The following is an 18,600-nucleotide window of genomic DNA, read 5'->3' as shown; positions in this document are numbered from 1 at the left end:
AGAGAAATTAATGTTCACATTAGTCGTCTGTTGGCTACTTCAATTTGCAGTGGGCGACAACAGCAATCACAGAACTCTGCCACCGCATGCGCTGAAAACATAATCAATAGTAAATTCAATCAGCCCATTAGAAACAAGCTTTCAGGTTGTTAAAATCAGTCGGCTCCCCAGGCCTGTCTCATCCCAGTGTGCAGTGCAAGGCTGCATCTCAAGTAGTCCAGGCTGACGGATTTAAAGCTGGTCACCTGTAATGTTTCCAGGCGATACATTCCTCAAGTTTATGTTGGAGTGGCGTACAACACAAAGACCTATACGCTGTTCTCTGCTCTGAGAGAAGCCGATCGGCTTGTAGGGTTGCGGCTGTCCTTCACTGACCCAGCCCTGGTGGATGATAGTGCTCATGTTAAGAGAAAGGTCCATATAAAATGTGTGCTGAAGCATGAAGAATATTATTCAGTTATACACATTAGTCTAAACAAATTTAAGGTGGAAAAATTTCGTTTTAGCCAATTTCTTCTGTTAACAAGTCATTTGTAAATGCTTTTTCATGCTGAATTACTCATTTCGAAGACGCTTATATGCACACCTCTGGTAAACACCAGCTTTAAGGTGGTGCTTTTATGTGATTCTTTGCAGAGAAACTCAGTTTTACATATCTGTCAATAAAATCAACTGGACGACAAAATCGTATGAGTGTTCGTCCACAAAGAATTTCTTTGGTGCAGAACAGCATTAACCAGTGTGATAGTGTTAAGGAGAGGTTGCCATCAATCTCCAAGAGAGGGTCGACATTTGAATACAAATGATAAAAAACTCCCACACACTGTCTCTACTGCTGGAAGATTAATCAATGACGCTTCTGACTTTTTGGACTTTCATCAGGTATCATATAATATATAAAGAAGAGGAAAGGATTGTAAACAAATAATTGCGACATAAAACACTGCAGCACATTTCTTTATGGAGCCTCCAACTATCCAAAGGTCAAAAAGAGAAAACGATGTGTAAATAAGGGCAAGATAATAAATCTTACAATACTAATAAGGGGGAAAGTCATCTTAGCTAGAAACTTCCAAAACTACAAATCTGAAAAAAACAAAAAATAAATACTTTTTATCTCGCCAACCAATAACTTCCCCCATCCACCTGTTTCATTTAGTGACTTTCAGTTTAAAATATATGTCAAACATCACGTTCCATAGCCTACTGTTGAACCATAATCTTGACTATTTAATATATTGTGTCGTGTTGTAGACATTTTCTCCTGAAAAGACCGTTTTATTTTGTTGTTTTGATTAGAACTATCAGATGTGTCTTTCTTATCCGACTAATATTGGACACTGCATCCTCAAAATGTCACCAAACACCACAGCACACAAACTAAATTGGAACACCACATGAATGGGCAAAGCTAGACAATTAACTCGAGATTTAATTGCCGCCTCTCAAAACAACAGCGTGAGAGATATGCTTCCAACAATTTACTTTTGCAGGTTTCAGGAGAATACGTAATCTTGAATAATTTCTTTATTTATCAGTTGTCATGGTGGCTGCTCTTGGCCCTAATTGCTGCAGGCCCTCTTTCTTCCTCTCAGTAGCCTCCAGGGCAGTCTTTTTTGTACAAGAGGTACAATCATTTCACTCAAGAGCTTTTCGCAAGTACTATCACTAGCCTCCACTTGTTCCATTTGTAAGCACCATCATTTCCTGTCCCCACTCATGCTTTTTTTTTTTACCTACTCTAATACTGAATTGTATAGATCACACATTATACATCGAGTTTTTTAATAAGTAAATACGAGTAAATTCCTCTTTTGAAAAATCTGTGTAAAGCTGTAATCAAAAATAATTAAATTAAAAATAAAAATAAATTAAAAATAAATAAATTAAAGTACTAACACGATCAGATGGGCAGGTAATTATTATATTTGTGTGGTCATGAAGCTTTTAAGTGCACAGTGCAAGCCACTGGCAACTGATTTATGAAGCATAACAGCATGGTAGTAACAGGTTATTTCCCAGGGCTGACACATTCAAGTGTATCTGACTTAAATAGCGAGGAAAACAACACAGCAGATGTAGAATTCAGGTCCTATTGCTTCTCTTCTTTTTTTTTCAGTGTACTTGTAAATCTGCTGCCCTAGAGGCCAATATTTACTTTGTGGCTTCAGACATACAATGTAACTCACAGATCATTTATCTGTGTTGGTATTGTAAAAATACCATCTTGAGTACCTGAAAAGGCCAAAACCTCCTTACTTTAATTTCCCGCATGTGACAAAATGCACCCGCTATAATGAATTACACAGAGAAACAACTGTTAGTATATCAATAAAATTCAACCAGCCCAAAAACTACTTCCTCCAAAGTGATCATTAAGTTGAATCAACACCACTCAGCAGCATAGCAAAGACACTATATAAACTCAAATAATATATGAAACAAATCTAAAATGTCAATAAAAGTGAAGTTTATAAAGAATGAAGACCTCCTGCTCCTCTGCTGATGAGAATCACTGCCTGCAGGTACGCTGGTAGAGGGAGGAGGGGCTGCTTTGTCCCAGTCAGCAGAGGTGTATAAGAATTTGCCAAATGTTAAGATACTCGTCAAACTAAGCAAAATAGTTTGACAACATACAGACAGCTTTTGTTTTACCTTGTGTAGCCGGGGGCTACGTTGCACCTATGAAGGTAATACAATATTAACACTGTAGCCTGCACTATAGACTGTGTATAAGAAGTGGACTCAGACGTCACAAATTGGTTCGTGGACTGCCATTTTGAACCCCATTCGGCTGCTTCGCTTACAAACTTGTTGAATTGCACAGCCAGTTTGCCCTCCATTCTTTTAAAACCTTTCTATCAGCTTCAGTCGGTTTCTACAGACGAATGAGCGGAAACCCAGAAACTCCTGGTTAATTAAACGTGTGAGGTTCATAGAAAATACAAACAGAAGTTTGACTTTCTCACTGGTTCAAATGTGAACTGTTTGCCGTGTAGAATCCAATAATTCTGAAGTTTTCTGATCTGATCTGCTCAGAGCACTCGCTGTACATCACACTATTTCACGCTGCTGAACCGTAAAATACGATGCGACACGAACGAGAACTGGCTGATACGACAGAGAACTAGTGACGAGAGAGACAAAGTGGTAACAATAGAAAAATGTTGCACTGGATCATGGCATGAGATTCTCCATCACAGTTGCATTTGTCAGAAATGAGCAGGGCTGATACATCAAGCATAAATACTTTGGGGTGAGCAGAAAAACTCAAATCTACCTGGTTGAAAGTGATACTGAGAGGAAATTGTTGAGTGATTTACTTTTTGGATTGTAAAACATGAAACATGCTGGAAAGACAGAGAGAGTAAATCAATTTGCCAACAGTCCAGCCATTTAATGTCGCATTTCATGCAGCATTTCCTCCATGCAGCCATTTCATGCAGCATTTCCCATCATTAGAGTTTTCTGACTGGGGTGTTGGCAACGACGAAAGCCTCTGCAGGTGCACTGCCTCATGTTCACGTCATTCCGGCACACGCAGTGAGGTTCAAAATTTGAACGGAGCAAAACTGGCTCGAGTCACTCTGTTGCTCTGCATCCCTGCAGACATGAGTCATCCAGGCTACCAGACCTGTACCCCTGCTCAATTGTCTGATGTCCATTGCTCACTGAAAACATCAAGGACAACAAGTGCAGCCAAGCAATGTTCTCTCACCCTATGTGATTCTCGTAAGATGCAACACAAATATTCAAGGTTCAAGTAAAAGAGATGCCAGACAACAACAAAGAGATGTTCTCTTCACTGCGGATATTATGATTGACCTGCAGTGGTTTAGAATCCTCACTCTGTATGATATTACTGGGGAAAAGATATCCTTTTTTTACACTCAATGTCTTAGTTTGGATGATTCCTCATTCGCTATCCATAGCTTGCAGCTGCAACAATGAGTCCGCTTCATGTGACGGGCCGTGTCTTTGGAGGCTATGATGGCATAGCACTGTATCTATTTCTGTCCCTTGGGAGATGATGCCCTTATTTAGAACAAGAAAATGGGAGGGGCTTGTAATGGCCGTCAACCCAAGTTTGGCCCGATTCCCAATGTCCACACTTAAGGACTCACAGACTTGGAGGCACATTCCTGCAGAGTCTGTTTGGGGGTTTAGAGCTGTCGAGTGCCTGAAGGAAATGCCCACCACTCAGCTTTGTGACGTTAAACACGGAGTTATCATTGGGGGAAAAGGCAAATAAAGAGGAGGGCACATGGGTATTCAGCCTTGCATATGAAATTGACATAGAAACACTACAAGGATTTAAGATTATACATAAAAAAGTCATGAAATCATGGGCTATATTACATACCAATTAGCTCTCGTTTGAAAGGACAAGAGCCTAGAAGACGTTCAAATCAGGCGGTAAAAAACATCGAATTAAAACCTGCATTGTACATTACATGTTTTGTCGTCGTCAAGGTAATGTTATTTGTTGCTAAAAAGTGCTATCCCACTCATATTTGTACTGTTTTAAGCTCTTGCAGCCTTTCACACCAGGTGAGGGCTTCAAATGGCTTCTTTTGTCCAGACAACTGGTCAAAACACTCAAATGTAACACAAGCAAAGGTAGCAAATCCTAAAATTTGAAAAAGGTGGAAACATAAAAAACTGGTTTTCAGCGGATTTTTTCATTTATTAGAATAGCTTTCCAAACCTAACTTAATTAAAAAATATAGCAATATATTTAATAGTGGACACTATTGACTAAAATTCTAAGCATCACAAAGATTGCAAAATAATTTACATTTTAGTTTCCTGCTACCTCGAACGAAAAGGTCGCAACAAAGAAACAATTTGCCTTCATTTAAAGGAAAATATTGAGCAAGGGCATACATTGTGACCTGGAGCTTTCTGGATCATTGCGTTCTTTCAGAATCTCAAGGTATGCCTTGATGAAAACTCCTGGAGCCCTCACAAAACACATACAGTTGCAAGGTTTGATTCTCATTTACGTCAATGCTTGTTTTGCACTGCTGACTAACCTTGGCGCAGCACATCTCCACATCCAGTTACCATTCTGTTTCCATCCATCAGACAATGGAGCCGCCATTCAGAGGACTAGAGTCTGAACACGCAGCGTGCGTCTGAATGTGGATGTGTTCTGGTAGTTCTTCAGGTTTTGAGGAAGGATGATATCTGCTAAAACTAAATATCAAAGGCCCTACAATATTAAAGATTTATTAAAGCACGACAACGGTGAGATCAAAAAGATTTGCAGTCAGATTACAACACAGACAGTGCAAACAAATTAGACACCTTTCAGAAACATAGATAAAAGACTCAGGGCTGTCCTCGACCAAAGACATTCTTAGTCGGCTAACACTCAATACAATTTTGGCGATCAGTTGATTTCATTTAATTTAACTAACAGCTTTGTAAAACTGAGTTTCTCCACCACCAATCACACAAAAGCACCACTTTGAACTCTGTGTTAAGCAGAAGGCAAGTCCGTCAGCATGAAAAAGCCTAAAAATGACTGCTCGACCTACAACATCGTTTAAATGACATAGACTACAGGGGCTCAACCTTATTGGATGCGGGGCCCGGCAAACTAGCAAAGCGTGGTCTTGTGGACCAGTGAGGTGGTGGAATGGTGTGTGTAACCAAACTCCTTAAAAGATCCCCACCAGACATATTTAAAAGGTGTATAAAAATAATCTGTCTTTAAGAACATTTCTGTCTGATATGGGTTTTTTTCATTGTTCGGCCTTCCGTGATGACGTCAGTTAAAATATGCATGCATTTAATTAGAAGCCGCTCCGTGGTACAGTACTTTCACCCAGAACGTTTTCTTAATTATTGGCTGTGACCTCGCTGCGATCATGCGAAGGACACAGAGACTAAGACTCGACAAAAGCGTGGCAATAACACAGATGACAAGCCTCGAGCTAACGTTACAGTCAGTTCTCTACCGTAGGTTCATCATCACTGTCACAGCTGTACCTATGCAATAAAATGCAACTATGAAGGCCAAGGCCACATGAGAGTACAATGAGCCTAAGGGCGACGACTTTTTCAAGGCTTTTTCAAAGCCCCTACCCACCATGCACCATCACGACTCAACTATTGCCCCGTCCAACCTGCAAGGACATCGTCAACGCTTAAATACAATGAGCAGCTTGCAAACAATAATGCATCAACAATCACTCCCTTTGTGCCAATATTCATCTCTCTCACACATAATGCATGCATAAGCACATACAGAGAGAGAAAGAGGGTCTATGTTACCAGTGTCAATGGAGAACTTCCTTCTCTTTACGAGAGTCAGTCGCCTCTAACATTTCACTCAGTCAGTCAGTAAGAAAAACAGATCTCAGTCTCAGATGTACAGCTGATAGAAAAAGTTTTCTTTTCTCTCCTGGCAGGTTGTGTCGGGAGTAAAAATAAAAAAAAAAATCCCTGCTGCCATTCAATTTACGCATGGAGCTTCCCAGTGGCTCCTCTCGCTGTGAATTTCATTTTTATCTTACTGTGCATGCTGTCTCACCGTCACTCCGAACACTCGAACAGAACGGAGCCATCGTTTGTGATATTCGTATCATCTGGGCTTTTTACAAGTCAAAATGTCTGTGAAAAGGGCCTAAAGCAGAAATTGTCACAAATGGCCTTGAATTTTTCTCGTTTATTCCTCCTTTTCCTCACTCTATTCCACCCCTGATCTCCACTGAAATACTGTACTTTATAATACAGCAGGTGGGGGAAAAAGGCTTTGGTAAAACACCCATATACGGACTTTACATACGGATTACAATCTTCAGTCTAATTTCGTGGCTCTCAAACGGAGATCTATGGGGTCACACTATGATTAAAAGGATCAGAAAGGGAAAAAAACATTTCTGTCGCACAAAAATATGCGTGACTTTTAGTAGTTGTGTTATTTGCTTTTTTTCGTTGAATTAGTGGATACTTTCACCTGTTCACGCCCATAAAAATCCTTCACGTCCAACACTTTATGAGGTCATAAACTAGGGATCACGAGCACATATTGCTGCCATATTGCTACATTTTAATGGGCCAAAAGCCCAAAAAAAAAAAGGTTGGGAACCACTGTTCCTACTGATCTGCATGTCTTTGGACAGTGAAGGAATACTGAAGGAAACATAAACATGCAAACTGTATACAGAATCTTTTGGCTGTTATCTGAACCTCCGAGGCATCTTGCCATTAATGGGCCAAATGTCTATATATTTGTGTAAACGAGAGAGAAAGGGTGATTCAAAGAGACAGAGAGCAACACATTAAAATGAGAGAGGCTGTGACAGCCCCAGAAGGAGACAGACTGTCTATCCATGCTTCACTTTGCCTGTAGCACACATTTACAGAGTAACTGGGGATATTCAAGCTGCTTAAACATTCAGAGTCTTGTCACTGATGTTAAATTGCCTCTTCTTAGCGAGCAAATACTGGGGGAGCATATAGATAATAACAACAAGACAAACAAAAACTATTCATCTGTTGAAAGCTGGCACTTGTTTTGAATGAAGTGTCTGTTGAGATAAGAAATGGCTGCCACAGACATCTTACAAGGCGTGCAAACAAAACCTGATTTCACTTTATCAAATGCTGTCTGTCGCTTTTTATCTGATCATGATGCAGCATGGACAGCGTCTTGTGTTGGGCTCGTCTTGCCACAAACCTGTGAATGAGAGTGGAAGGGCCAAGCATTTGTTGAGCTAACCTTAAAGCTACTATATGAAAAGTATGACAGTTTATATGTATTTTGAATCTTTGTATTGCCAATGTGTGAACGGACTGTAATGTCATTCAAACACTGAGACCTTCACAGAATCTCGGTGGCCTGTAACCGCCTGTAGGACTGATTTCTATGTAAAGGAATTGGAATTGCTTTGCCAGGTAAATCCAAAGACGTGGCTGGCCAATTGATTAGCATGCCATTTTCAGCTAATGTTACGGAGCTAAGGTTAGCCAGCTAGCTGTAACTTAGCTATGCAGCATGGATCTGGTGTTGGGTGCTTTGTAACGTTAGCTAATCAAATAACTTGCAAACGGCAAGCTTGTTAGTTTCATGGAGCCTGTGATCCAAATAAAATATAGGACCCTTACAGATATTAAAGTTATTCTAAATATGATATATGATTGTAATGTAATGTCTCAATCGTGCGTACAGAGTGCGAGCACACACGCGAGCAACAGGATGTTGATTGCAGTTTATGAAGGCAAATCACTGTCAAAATCCAAGAGCCAAATCAAACAGCCGCGCACGTATTTTACTTTGACGAGCGCTTTTAAATCACTCCGCGAGCAAAATTCCCTCTTGCGCGAGAGGGAATTTTGCTGTAATTAGTTGCTGTAATACAAATTGTTCCATTACTTCCAAAAGTTTGTTTTCCCTCAAGCTGAGTAGAGTTCAAAATCAGGGGCATTTAATCGTCCTTAAAAAGCTTCAACCTTCAAAGCACAGGAAAAGTGACTGACATAGAGCATCTCCTGCACTGAGACACATGAACCCGTACAACAGGGTGTCAGTGGTTTTGGATTGACAACAATAAGTTCTTAAGACATTTTCACAAAGAGTAAAAAAGTGTCAAATGTTGTCTGTCACTTCAACGATCACTTGTCGTCGTCCCTGTTTCTGACTACAATATATGTCGTATTTCCAAAGGGGATTTGTTGGCAATGCTTTGTCAGACAACTGCTTTTAAAACTTTGCTAAGTGTCTCTCAAACTACTTTTCCGTCACATTCAGGGAAATAACAATGCGTAAAACTTCTGTACCTGTTCTCATAATTATCTTTCTTTTTTTTAAATGTTGAGCTTTGAGGACTTTACACAGCAGGGGCGGGACAAATACATGAGACGAGAATACTTGACTGCTAATACTTTGCATCAAAACTATTCATTCTGGCAACGATGCCAATAAGCAAAAGTTGCAGCACTTTTTCAATAAATGATTTGAATGTATTCACACAGGTCTGTCTGAGGTAAATCGTTGTGTAGCCCGAGATAATGCAGAACAGAAGGAGTGGATCTGGTCTTTGTCAATGTTGAAAGGAGTAATAAAGTTGGCCGTCTTGGTTCAGACCACAGAGAATCCGTGTTGTTGTACAGTATGAGTGCATATTTTGAATATGTCAGGCACGCAAAGCGTGATTGGTCCATTATTTGCGATGTAATATCTGTCAAAGTTCTCATGACAAAACAGTTTGACGTACAAATGAATTAATCGTACAAAAAAAGAACTCCCCCTTTGCTTAAAGTCCTTTAAGAATCAATTCATGAAAAAAAAAAGTTAAATATATGAGTTGACGCAAGGAGCGTTAAAATCAGGTCATAACCGGCATTTACACCTCAGTCGTTCTCTCTGTTGACTCTGATTTCTGTAAAAAGCCTTTTTCAGATAACGAATGTTATCTTTCTGTAAAAGTGAAAACTTTTTTCATTCAGAGATTCAGACGTTTCTTTTTGTGTTATTGTTCCTTACGGCTTCATTCAGACATGGCAGCACATTTCCTGAAAGAGCCACAGTGCTCGTGACATATTTGTTACCAGTTGCAAGTGAGAGTGAGAGAACAGCTGAGAGTTAAAAATATCATCATGTTAAAGAAGAAGACTGTTGTCTTTTCTCTCACGGGCTGCAAAGTGAATCTACCGATTCATTTTGATACTGATAATAAATACATTTTAATATGAAGTTATTAGAAAGTGAAGATGGGACCTTTCGTTTTAATCCTATGACCTTTTTGTGCTTTGCTGTATATTGATTCATTCATATATGCAGTTGGAATTAAAATTGGACAGATTATTACTGTGGTTATAAGTCTGAACAAGCACAGTGCTTTTTTTTAGACATGTGACTGACATGTACAATTGCCATCAGATAAACCTAAAGAGGTGCGTGTCCGAGAGGGCTGTATTTCTACTCAAGCTACTTTTTAAAAAGGTTGAAACTTTTCCGATCTTGCCGGTTGGTTTCTGTCAGTTCTTGCCGTTTCTTGAAGCAGTCACGGTGTCCTGCTGCCACTCAACCCATCTGGCAGGGCACTGGCTATCAAAAGCATGACGCTGCTAATTGAAAACTTGCTTGGCGGTTAACACATTTTCAAAGCATTAGAGCAACCGCAGCTATGATTAATATACACCTGTCATAACTAATTACGTTAATGCCGAAGAATGATTCGGCCCGTCTTGCTGTGTCTTCCTCCGTCTCTACTCCATCACACTCTGCTCTCTTGAGTAATGGATGTGAGGTGGCCTCGCCTTTGAAGGGGCAAACACAAAGAGATCATATAAACAAGACATGAGAGCGTCCACCAAAATAGTCTTGTTGAATAATCTAGAGTGGCTCTTGTTGACGATGGACAGACCTATATGAGTGAGGTTGCACATTAGGGCTGTCAAAATTGGCCAAAAATTACATTTGAATATTAGTTTTCAAAAAAAGCATCGGTGTTTTGTGCTGAACTTCTTTCTATGTATTCCTGTCACAACATAAAACCTGTTTTCTGATTGTACATTGTACATGACGTAACACTTGCTGTCAGGACACGGAGTCTCTCTGTGCGTCCAAGTTCTCTGCCATCATTACGGTTGTTGTTGAATTATTTCTTGTTCAGCTTTACCAATTCCCACTGAATCAAAACACTTTCATTATATCAAATGTGTCAATCGGCACTGGCTGATTATATTATAAAAAAAATGTTTTTATATATGTGCGCCTGCATTTTTTTGTGAGTTTAGTGAAGCACACAAAGATCCTGCTGTGTGATATTTTGAACGTATTAACCGTATCTATATTGATCGATAAAGGCTTCCAGTCTTCCAGGCAGATTACACTCACGCGCTACGTTGGGAGGGGAAATAAAATCAGTAATCAATACCATGGAGCCGACAAGAAAACTATTTTGGTTCAGTCAATGTTTGCCGTCAGTCAGCCCGGTGAAGGCAGGTCAGCGAGCTGCTGTCCACTCAGTCGGGCAGAGACGTCTACGCGCTGCTCACGTCTCGCTCCCAGTGGGGATTCGCAGTAAAACGTTACATTTCCCTTTTATAATTAATGAAAGCGATGTTAACGTGGTGCATTCAGTGCGTGCGGGGCACACAGCCCCCGCTATACATGAGACCATGTGGAGATTCTGTGATTGATTTCAAAAAAGAAATAGCATATAATCAACAAGCAATTCAACTCCAATCTCGAAAGAAATTAAATCTAGTGAAAAAATGATGGGTTCACAATTGAATAATCAAGCCTCTTGAAAGGCTGTCATTTGGTGGATTTTACACATCAATGTTCAGTTTTACATTTTTGACTGATGATGGAGAAGCGTTTTTGTTCTGAATATTATGTCAGTCATATGAGATATTCTAGTCTTGACTCAGTCGGTACATCACAGCATGGGAACATAATGTATGTACGTTAAAGTTAATCTGTGATAAAACTTTTTGCAGTATTTATGAATTCAAGTGAGTCTCATGTATGGACAAATTTTCAAGAGGAATTTCTGTGTCGCCGTTCCCTTTTAGACCATGAGCGGATCGGGAAAGACTCGTCCTACGAACAGGAGGGGAAGGTTCAGTTTGTGATCGACGCGGTTTACGCCATGGCTCACGCTCTGCATAACATGCACAAAGATCTCTGCCCTGGAAAAGTCGGCCTCTGCCCCAAGATGGAGAGCATCAACGGCACACTGCTGCTCAAGTACATCCGCCATGTCAACTTCACAGGTGTGTACTCCTGATTCCACCGAAGGTAGGCTCATGTGCAAAGCTATATTCTACCTTGTATGTATTGCGTAACGTGTATGTCCCCGTTTGTTTTTTGGATTCACCAACATGCTCATAAACAGTGGCTTCTAATTATCAGGCTACTGAATGCAAATTACTGCGAGCACGTAGAAGAGGCAGAGATCCGTAGGAGGGTTGACAGTCAGCAGCAGAACAGCGGGTCTTTATCACAGCGGATGATGTGCAGGAACTGTGCTTACTGAGATTTCCCGCCTTATCTTGTCAGCGTTGAATTGCCCACACAAGAGATCTTCTGCTCGAAGTGCGCTGAATGCCGAGTTAAAATTGTACATAAACGAGAGCACCATCTGAAACAGGCATCAGGAGTTTTCCAGTGGCGGTCCTATGTAGACTTGAATCCTGACCAATTCAGTGGGCTGTCATCTCAAATCGTTAAACACACTTAAGAACACTAAGGTCACACACACTAGCATCAACTGGAGAGGATTTTTGACATTAACGCCTGTCTAGCCTCTGTTCCACTAGCTTCTGTAAATTACTGCAATCCCTCATCGAGTTTGTCTCGCTTCCTTTAAAAAACAACTTCCTGGATATTTACTTTACATATTGTAAGACAAATAGGCATCCACTCCTAGAGCTAGACCCCTATATCAGCCAGGCCAGGATATCAGTCAATAGCAGATGCATCCTAGCAGTGAATTTGTTGGCCGATATGCAACTAGAAATTGCTGTTACAGAAATGCCAGACTCGGTTTGAGGCAATTCTGAAACGTCCTCTCAATCCTGCTCTTATCACTAGCCCTTCGTTTAACCTGCAGTGGTCTAGGCCTTATGGGAAATAGTGTTCTTTTAAGACAGCTATAAACAACAATATTGAACAATTAATATTAGATTGTTTTTTAGTTTTTTTCTAAAAGACTATTATACATGTGGCGTGAACCGCACAACATACTGTGCAGTAAGTTTATGTACCAGGGCTGAATTTATTTTGGTATTTGTTCTGTTTTTATAAATCTCAATGTGATTTTAAATGAGGTTTTCTTATTTCTGGAACAGAAGTTCGTGTCACTTCGGCTTTCTGTAAAACTTAAATGCAAGTGTTCCACCGAGGCCAAGTGGAGAGCCTCGTACACCATATGTAACTGCTGTTGTTCAGCAATAACGAAAAAAACATTTAAATATAAACGATAGTGTTATATCGCCAATCTTAAATATTCCACATTTCAGAGCTAAAGCTGCACCTTATTCTGCACCGTTTGTCGCCAGTCGTCCTGGGTAAGAACAACTACAACGTTTAAATACAGAGCAAAGACTGACTCAACTACACGTTATCTATTTCTGCATGTGTGGATAGTGCCTGAATAATTTACATAAGACAAAAGTCTCCTCTGCACATATACCCTTTTGTGGATTTTGTGCAGGGATAGCTTCGTTGGCTTATTTGTTTTAGACAGTGTTTTGTCTTGTGCTATTAATCTTTGATGACTGCTTTTGGAAATCTTGAAGAGGATTAACACTCAAAAACATTCAGCTCAAGAATGTAGAAAGGGACATTTAGAGGACGTTGGTTATCAGTCTCGACACATAACACATAATTATACAAATGTACCACTAACATAGCAACAAGACAGATGCACTTTGAAACTTTGAAAAATGAATTATGGGCTTACAGGTAGAAGCACGGATGCATATTTAAGGAGGTCATGACAGCAGCATGTGCATCTGCTGGCTAGTGAGGAAATAACAGAAATGTACACTGAGCGGGTTCTAACTTAGATCAGCGTTAGTGGTTAGAACAACTTGAACTAATTATACATCGGATGAATAGAGGGTCAAAGTGTTTATGCAATCATGCAGAATGCAATGCGAGCAAACCTGCGCCACCCTCACAGATGATTATACAGTAGAGGAACATTTATTTCTGTGATAATTACTGGGTGGTATCTTCAGGGTGAGGGGCGGCCACACCTCTGAAAGTATAGGACAGGAATAATTTGATGTAGATGAGAAAAATAAATAGGAACTTCAGGACGAAGCAAAACACTTGCCCTCTGCTGCAGAATCCAGAGCTCCGAAGAAACACAGCTGGAAGCAAGAGATGATGTCTTGCACTATAGTTCTTACTCGTTAGTCAGGGCTAAATCCTTTTTGGGGAAAGGATAACATAACCTGAACTATCTCAACTATCATTGGCAAAGTCAACCAACCGTCAACATTGGTTTCTTTGATTTATTAACAAACTATTGCTTCTCTTAACTACAATAAGGTTCCTTAATCTTAACCGGTTAGTCTTAGTGCCTAAACTGAACCAAACATGAACCATAGTGGTGTTTTTTTAATAACCACATGTATATGAACAGTATTGTCAGACAGCATTGGCCTGCTGTCCGAAGCGTTTTATAGTTTTATAAATGGGTGACAATGTATTTTGTTGCCTGGTTTGGATGACACGTTGGATTCCATGTTTGTTTTGACCTATTTTATACATCATGTTTTTAAGGCAAGGCAAGTTTATGTGTTTAATATGATAGAAAATGCGTATCTATAAGTTGGGGTGGGAGGGAGGATGTGGAGTTTATTTTATTTAACGTCTCCATCTTCGCTGCTCCAAGTTCCCCATCCCATTTTTCAAGAATTAAAAATCATAAGGCAGTAATTTCAATGATAATATTGTTGTTTCATGAAGGCACAAAGGGCAGAGAGAGGGATGGCAGCAACAGGGATCAGTTTCGTTGGTAAATAAATTGAGGTTATATTTCCGAAAATGTACAAAAACGTTAATTTGGCATTTCCTTCCTCAGATGTGTTGTTTGGTTTATTGGTTTATGTAAGAGACTTTTAAAGTGGACACAAAGTAGCGAAGGGACAAAGCAAAGATGGATATGAATGTAGCAGTAGCATGGAGGATTCTTGTATTTGTATTAATGTAGTCAACGTAACCTTTATTGTTGGGGATAATAAAGGTTAACTTGACACTTGTGTTTGCAGCAGTTACTTTTTAACCCTAATGGATATTGAAAGGAAACTTTGCAGCGCTCAGCAGTGTTTTACTGCAGGCCCCATCTTCAAAGTCAAAACATTGTTTACCTGCACCGAGCGTGCTTATTATTATGTAAGCATGTCAGTCCTCGTTTGTGAAGAATAAAAAAAAGAAGATGAAATTGTTCACAGTTGTATCCTGAAGTCATATTTGGAAGATAGATCTTTCCTCCCAGCACTGGAGTAAAGCTTTAATCTGAAGTACTGTTCAGCAGACTTGTGTTATGGAATGAAACTGCAATTCTTTATGCATTCCTTCATTCGTGGTGTTGTATTACTGGATGGCTTGTCAGCACTGAAGTCGTTGGGGTTGCTACAGGGATGGCTAGAAAAATCAATGCTGCACATTACCGGATTGTTTCCTTGCTTTTAAGAGTCTTTGGGCACAGAGGATTTAAAAAGGTTCGGAGGAAAACAACAGGAATGTCCACATGACCCCAGTGTATTCTGGGAATTCTCGACAGACGTCCACGCTGACTTAAGGAAAGAGAAAAACCAAGCGCTGCAGATACTGTAGATGAAGTTGATACTTATCGACGCATGGCATTAAGATTGTGTTCCCAGTGAAGCTGGTTATGTTCTGTAATGTATTCAGTGGTGCTAGTTATCCTGAGGACATTTAGTTTTACGGAGTAACCTCGCAAGACATAAATCTGATAGTGAAGCCGTGTTACAAGTGTTGTGATTAAAACTTGGCTGTAACATCGGGTTTACAATGTCTTTTAGATAAAGCTTAGTAAAGGATCTTTCCTGTCCAGGGAAGTAGGAATATTAAGCAGTGCAGAAACTTGTGAGGATAGAGTTTGAGAGACTAAATTGTTCCTGAGGTCAGTGTCATTAGAGAGGGACCGCTGAAAAGATAATCAACCCCACGATCGGTCCTTAACTCTGGCCAATTAAACGCCTAATAACCATGTAAGACCCGGCTTCCTTTTACAATCGAAATAAATTACAGTCTCCGACGGCTCTGGATCTTTGCATTTCTAAATCAAAGCTTTGCATTTAGGAGGGAAGCGTGGTAATTCAGTTTTCTTTCACTCGTATTGTTAGGTTTGCTGCAAATGCCTTCATCAAAGTCACTGGAACCACCTCTGTGCTTTTAAAGTGCAACGGCAGAATCTGCATCTTGTTTTGATTAGTTTTCATACAACATTTGTAAACACATTAGATTTCTCGTGGCTTTGGCTAATGGCTTTTAATGGAGTTGAAGGGTAATTATTTTTAAAACTGCAAACGTGACACATTGGAAATGACTATTTGGTTTTGAATACATTATCAATTCTTAAGAGAGGCTGAGTAGAGCTTTAACTGCGTCTCCTTCAATAGACCAGCTTTAAAATGGAGAGTAAACATCAGGAGGTCAAATATAACTTTTAGAGATCACTGGTCACGTTTTTTTATACACTTCTTAGAGCTAATGTAAACATAGTCATAATTCATCTCTAATATCTATTTATGTTGCCGACGTCCTGATTGAATATTTTACAGAATATTGGCGGATAACGATCGTCAGTAAAACTTTATTTCACACTGTGATGATTAACGTTAAACGGTGTAATTAATCCGCGGTTCACATGCGTGCCGAACCGTGAGGGGGGGGATCCGTACAGGTCACGGATCGGCAGTGGTCCGTTACACCACCACTTCACAGCCAGTCACAACTAGAATGAGTAAATGTGAATCATATTTATATGTTCATTTCTTCTCATCTCATTTATAATTGCACGTTCGTAAAAATACAGTCAGTGCACACTGTACAGTTGTGTTAGTTTAGCTCTCAAAGTATAAACAGAATTTTACACACACATTTTTGAACCCAGTTTACCCACTTTAGAGTTTAATTAACAAAATGTGTTACTGTGACCGTTCCATTTGTGGTGCATTTGGGCAGAGCTGCAGCTGCTGACGGTGTGGGTTTTTTCCCCGCTAAATCATGTGATTTTTATTGCTGAGATTTTTGAGGAAACACTTGTTATGCAGCGTTTCCTCACAAATCTGACCTGGTTAATAAAACAAGCCGTTTGTCAATGTTTGCTGGCTCTGCACGAAACACGCAGTGTCTCTTTTTTGCAAGAGGTGAAACTAATCGATTAAGGCAATCAAATTAGTAGTAACATACATCCCACTCAATTCCCTGTATTGCTGAGATGGGCAAGAAGAATTTTCATAATTGCACATGACCGCCTGCTGTTGTCTTAGACATGCCCTCTAGATAATGCAGCAGGATTACACTGATGTAATTAGATCCTACGGGTTCTGATCAGACCTCTGACACACAGAAATCTGCAGAAGGGAGAAAATGAATGTGGTCTCAAAGCCTGACTCGCAACTTTCCAACTCTGACTCAGAGGTTCAAACAACAATCAATACTGTGACCTATACTCAAGGCAACAACACACTAAAACAAACAATTCCCTTTAATGTTATGACAGAGGAGAGTGTAGTCAATACTTGTGGAGCATGAACAACTCTCTCCCAAATGATGGAAAACACTGAGGTGGTTTCTGGACATGATGAGCATCCCTCTCCCTTTAGTGTAGCTCTAGAATTTACTGTACACAACATCCAAATATTGACTGTGAGCAATCCAAAACACATTTCAGCTGCACGTTAACGAAGGGCATTTATTCCCCTTTACAACCCCCCCCCCCCCCCCCCCACTTGTTACAGGATTGCTGAGTGTTAGAGGGTTGCATTGAGGGAGAGAAAACAAATATGGTAGAAGCAAATAGACAGAGAAGGGGATGCTATTAATGGTGCTTTGCTCAGAGAAGCTCCGCGGTGGGCTCTCGTGACTAAATTTTTGCTCCCTTTCACCATGATTTTATAACACGTTGCGAAGCTGCAGAGGGGTTTTGTAGGTTGGCTCGGCAACAGGAAGCGCGGGGATGACAAGAGACCTCAAAGTGCTAATCAAAATCAGTGCTGTCATTCGTTAGCACTCCGAATGGGGACCTTGTGGATAACAAGCAAACGGGGCAATAAGCAGAATGAAGGGGTGTGAAATGATGCGGGAACAGCAACAGACAGCAGCCCCGGCCCTCCTCAAAGGACCAGGACAACATGGCTGTCAACATCTATTTTGCTCCCATCATTAACACTAGAACAGCATTAGCCTGAAGTCCCCTTGCAGCCTCATTACATCTGACAGCATTGTGGGAACTGCTTGGGTTCGTACTGTAATGTCCAACACTGGACTTCAGCGTAAAACAACAATAACATATAAATATAATTTGTTTTTTCATCCTCAGGAATCGCTGGCACCCCGGTGGTCTTCAACGTGAATGGAGACGCTCCTGGTCGCTATGAAATCTACCAATACCAGATGACAAATAACGCCACAGAATACAAGATCATTGGCAACTGGACAGATCAGCTCCACTTAGACGTATGGATATTTTAAACATTACTTCAAATATGTCTGAAAGATTGACTGTTGGAAAAGTGAAGCATGCCAGAGTGCCAGATGTTTGTGCTGGTGTTCATGCACATTATCTCCATCAGCATAAATAATCCACCAGATATCCAATATTTGGTCGTTTAGCATTTCCTTACTAATTCAACTCTTGACAAAACACTTAAAAATATAATATTTAGCTTCACCAACTAAAGGATGAATGTTGTGACCCTTATTCCTGTAGAAAGGTATTGAATGGAGGAATTCCCCTTCATCAATTAACAGAATAAGCCGAAACTATCTCAAAATATATCTTCTCATCTAAGCACATTTTTCTTCCAAGTGCCAAAGCGGCCTCTTAACCATTTTATGCGACATTAACAGCAACTTTAATGTTGCTACACGTA

The 18,600-nt window shown here is 40.1% G+C and overlaps 1 protein-coding gene across 1 annotated transcript in view; it reads left to right on the top strand.

Annotated features, from left to right (window-relative positions):
• LOC142957667 (metabotropic glutamate receptor 4-like) overlaps positions 1-18,600 on the top strand; it is a 110,144-nt gene that overhangs the window by 81,870 nt on the left and 9,674 nt on the right. The window contains exons 6-7 of the mRNA XM_076099621.1: positions 11,536-11,736; positions 18,048-18,184. Coding sequence (XP_075955736.1) covers positions 11,536-11,736; positions 18,048-18,184 — 338 coding nt within the window. The remainder of the gene's footprint in view (positions 1-11,535; positions 11,737-18,047; positions 18,185-18,600) is intronic.

The sequence above is a fragment of the Anarhichas minor genome, unplaced genomic scaffold, assembly GCF_050575085.1.
Source record: "Anarhichas minor isolate MPS153535 unplaced genomic scaffold, ASM5057508v1 ptg000003l, whole genome shotgun sequence".
NCBI lineage: Eukaryota > Metazoa > Chordata > Actinopteri > Perciformes > Anarhichadidae > Anarhichas > Anarhichas minor.
Note: the sequence above shows the minus strand (reverse complement) of the source record. Positions and strands in the feature narration are given on the sequence as shown.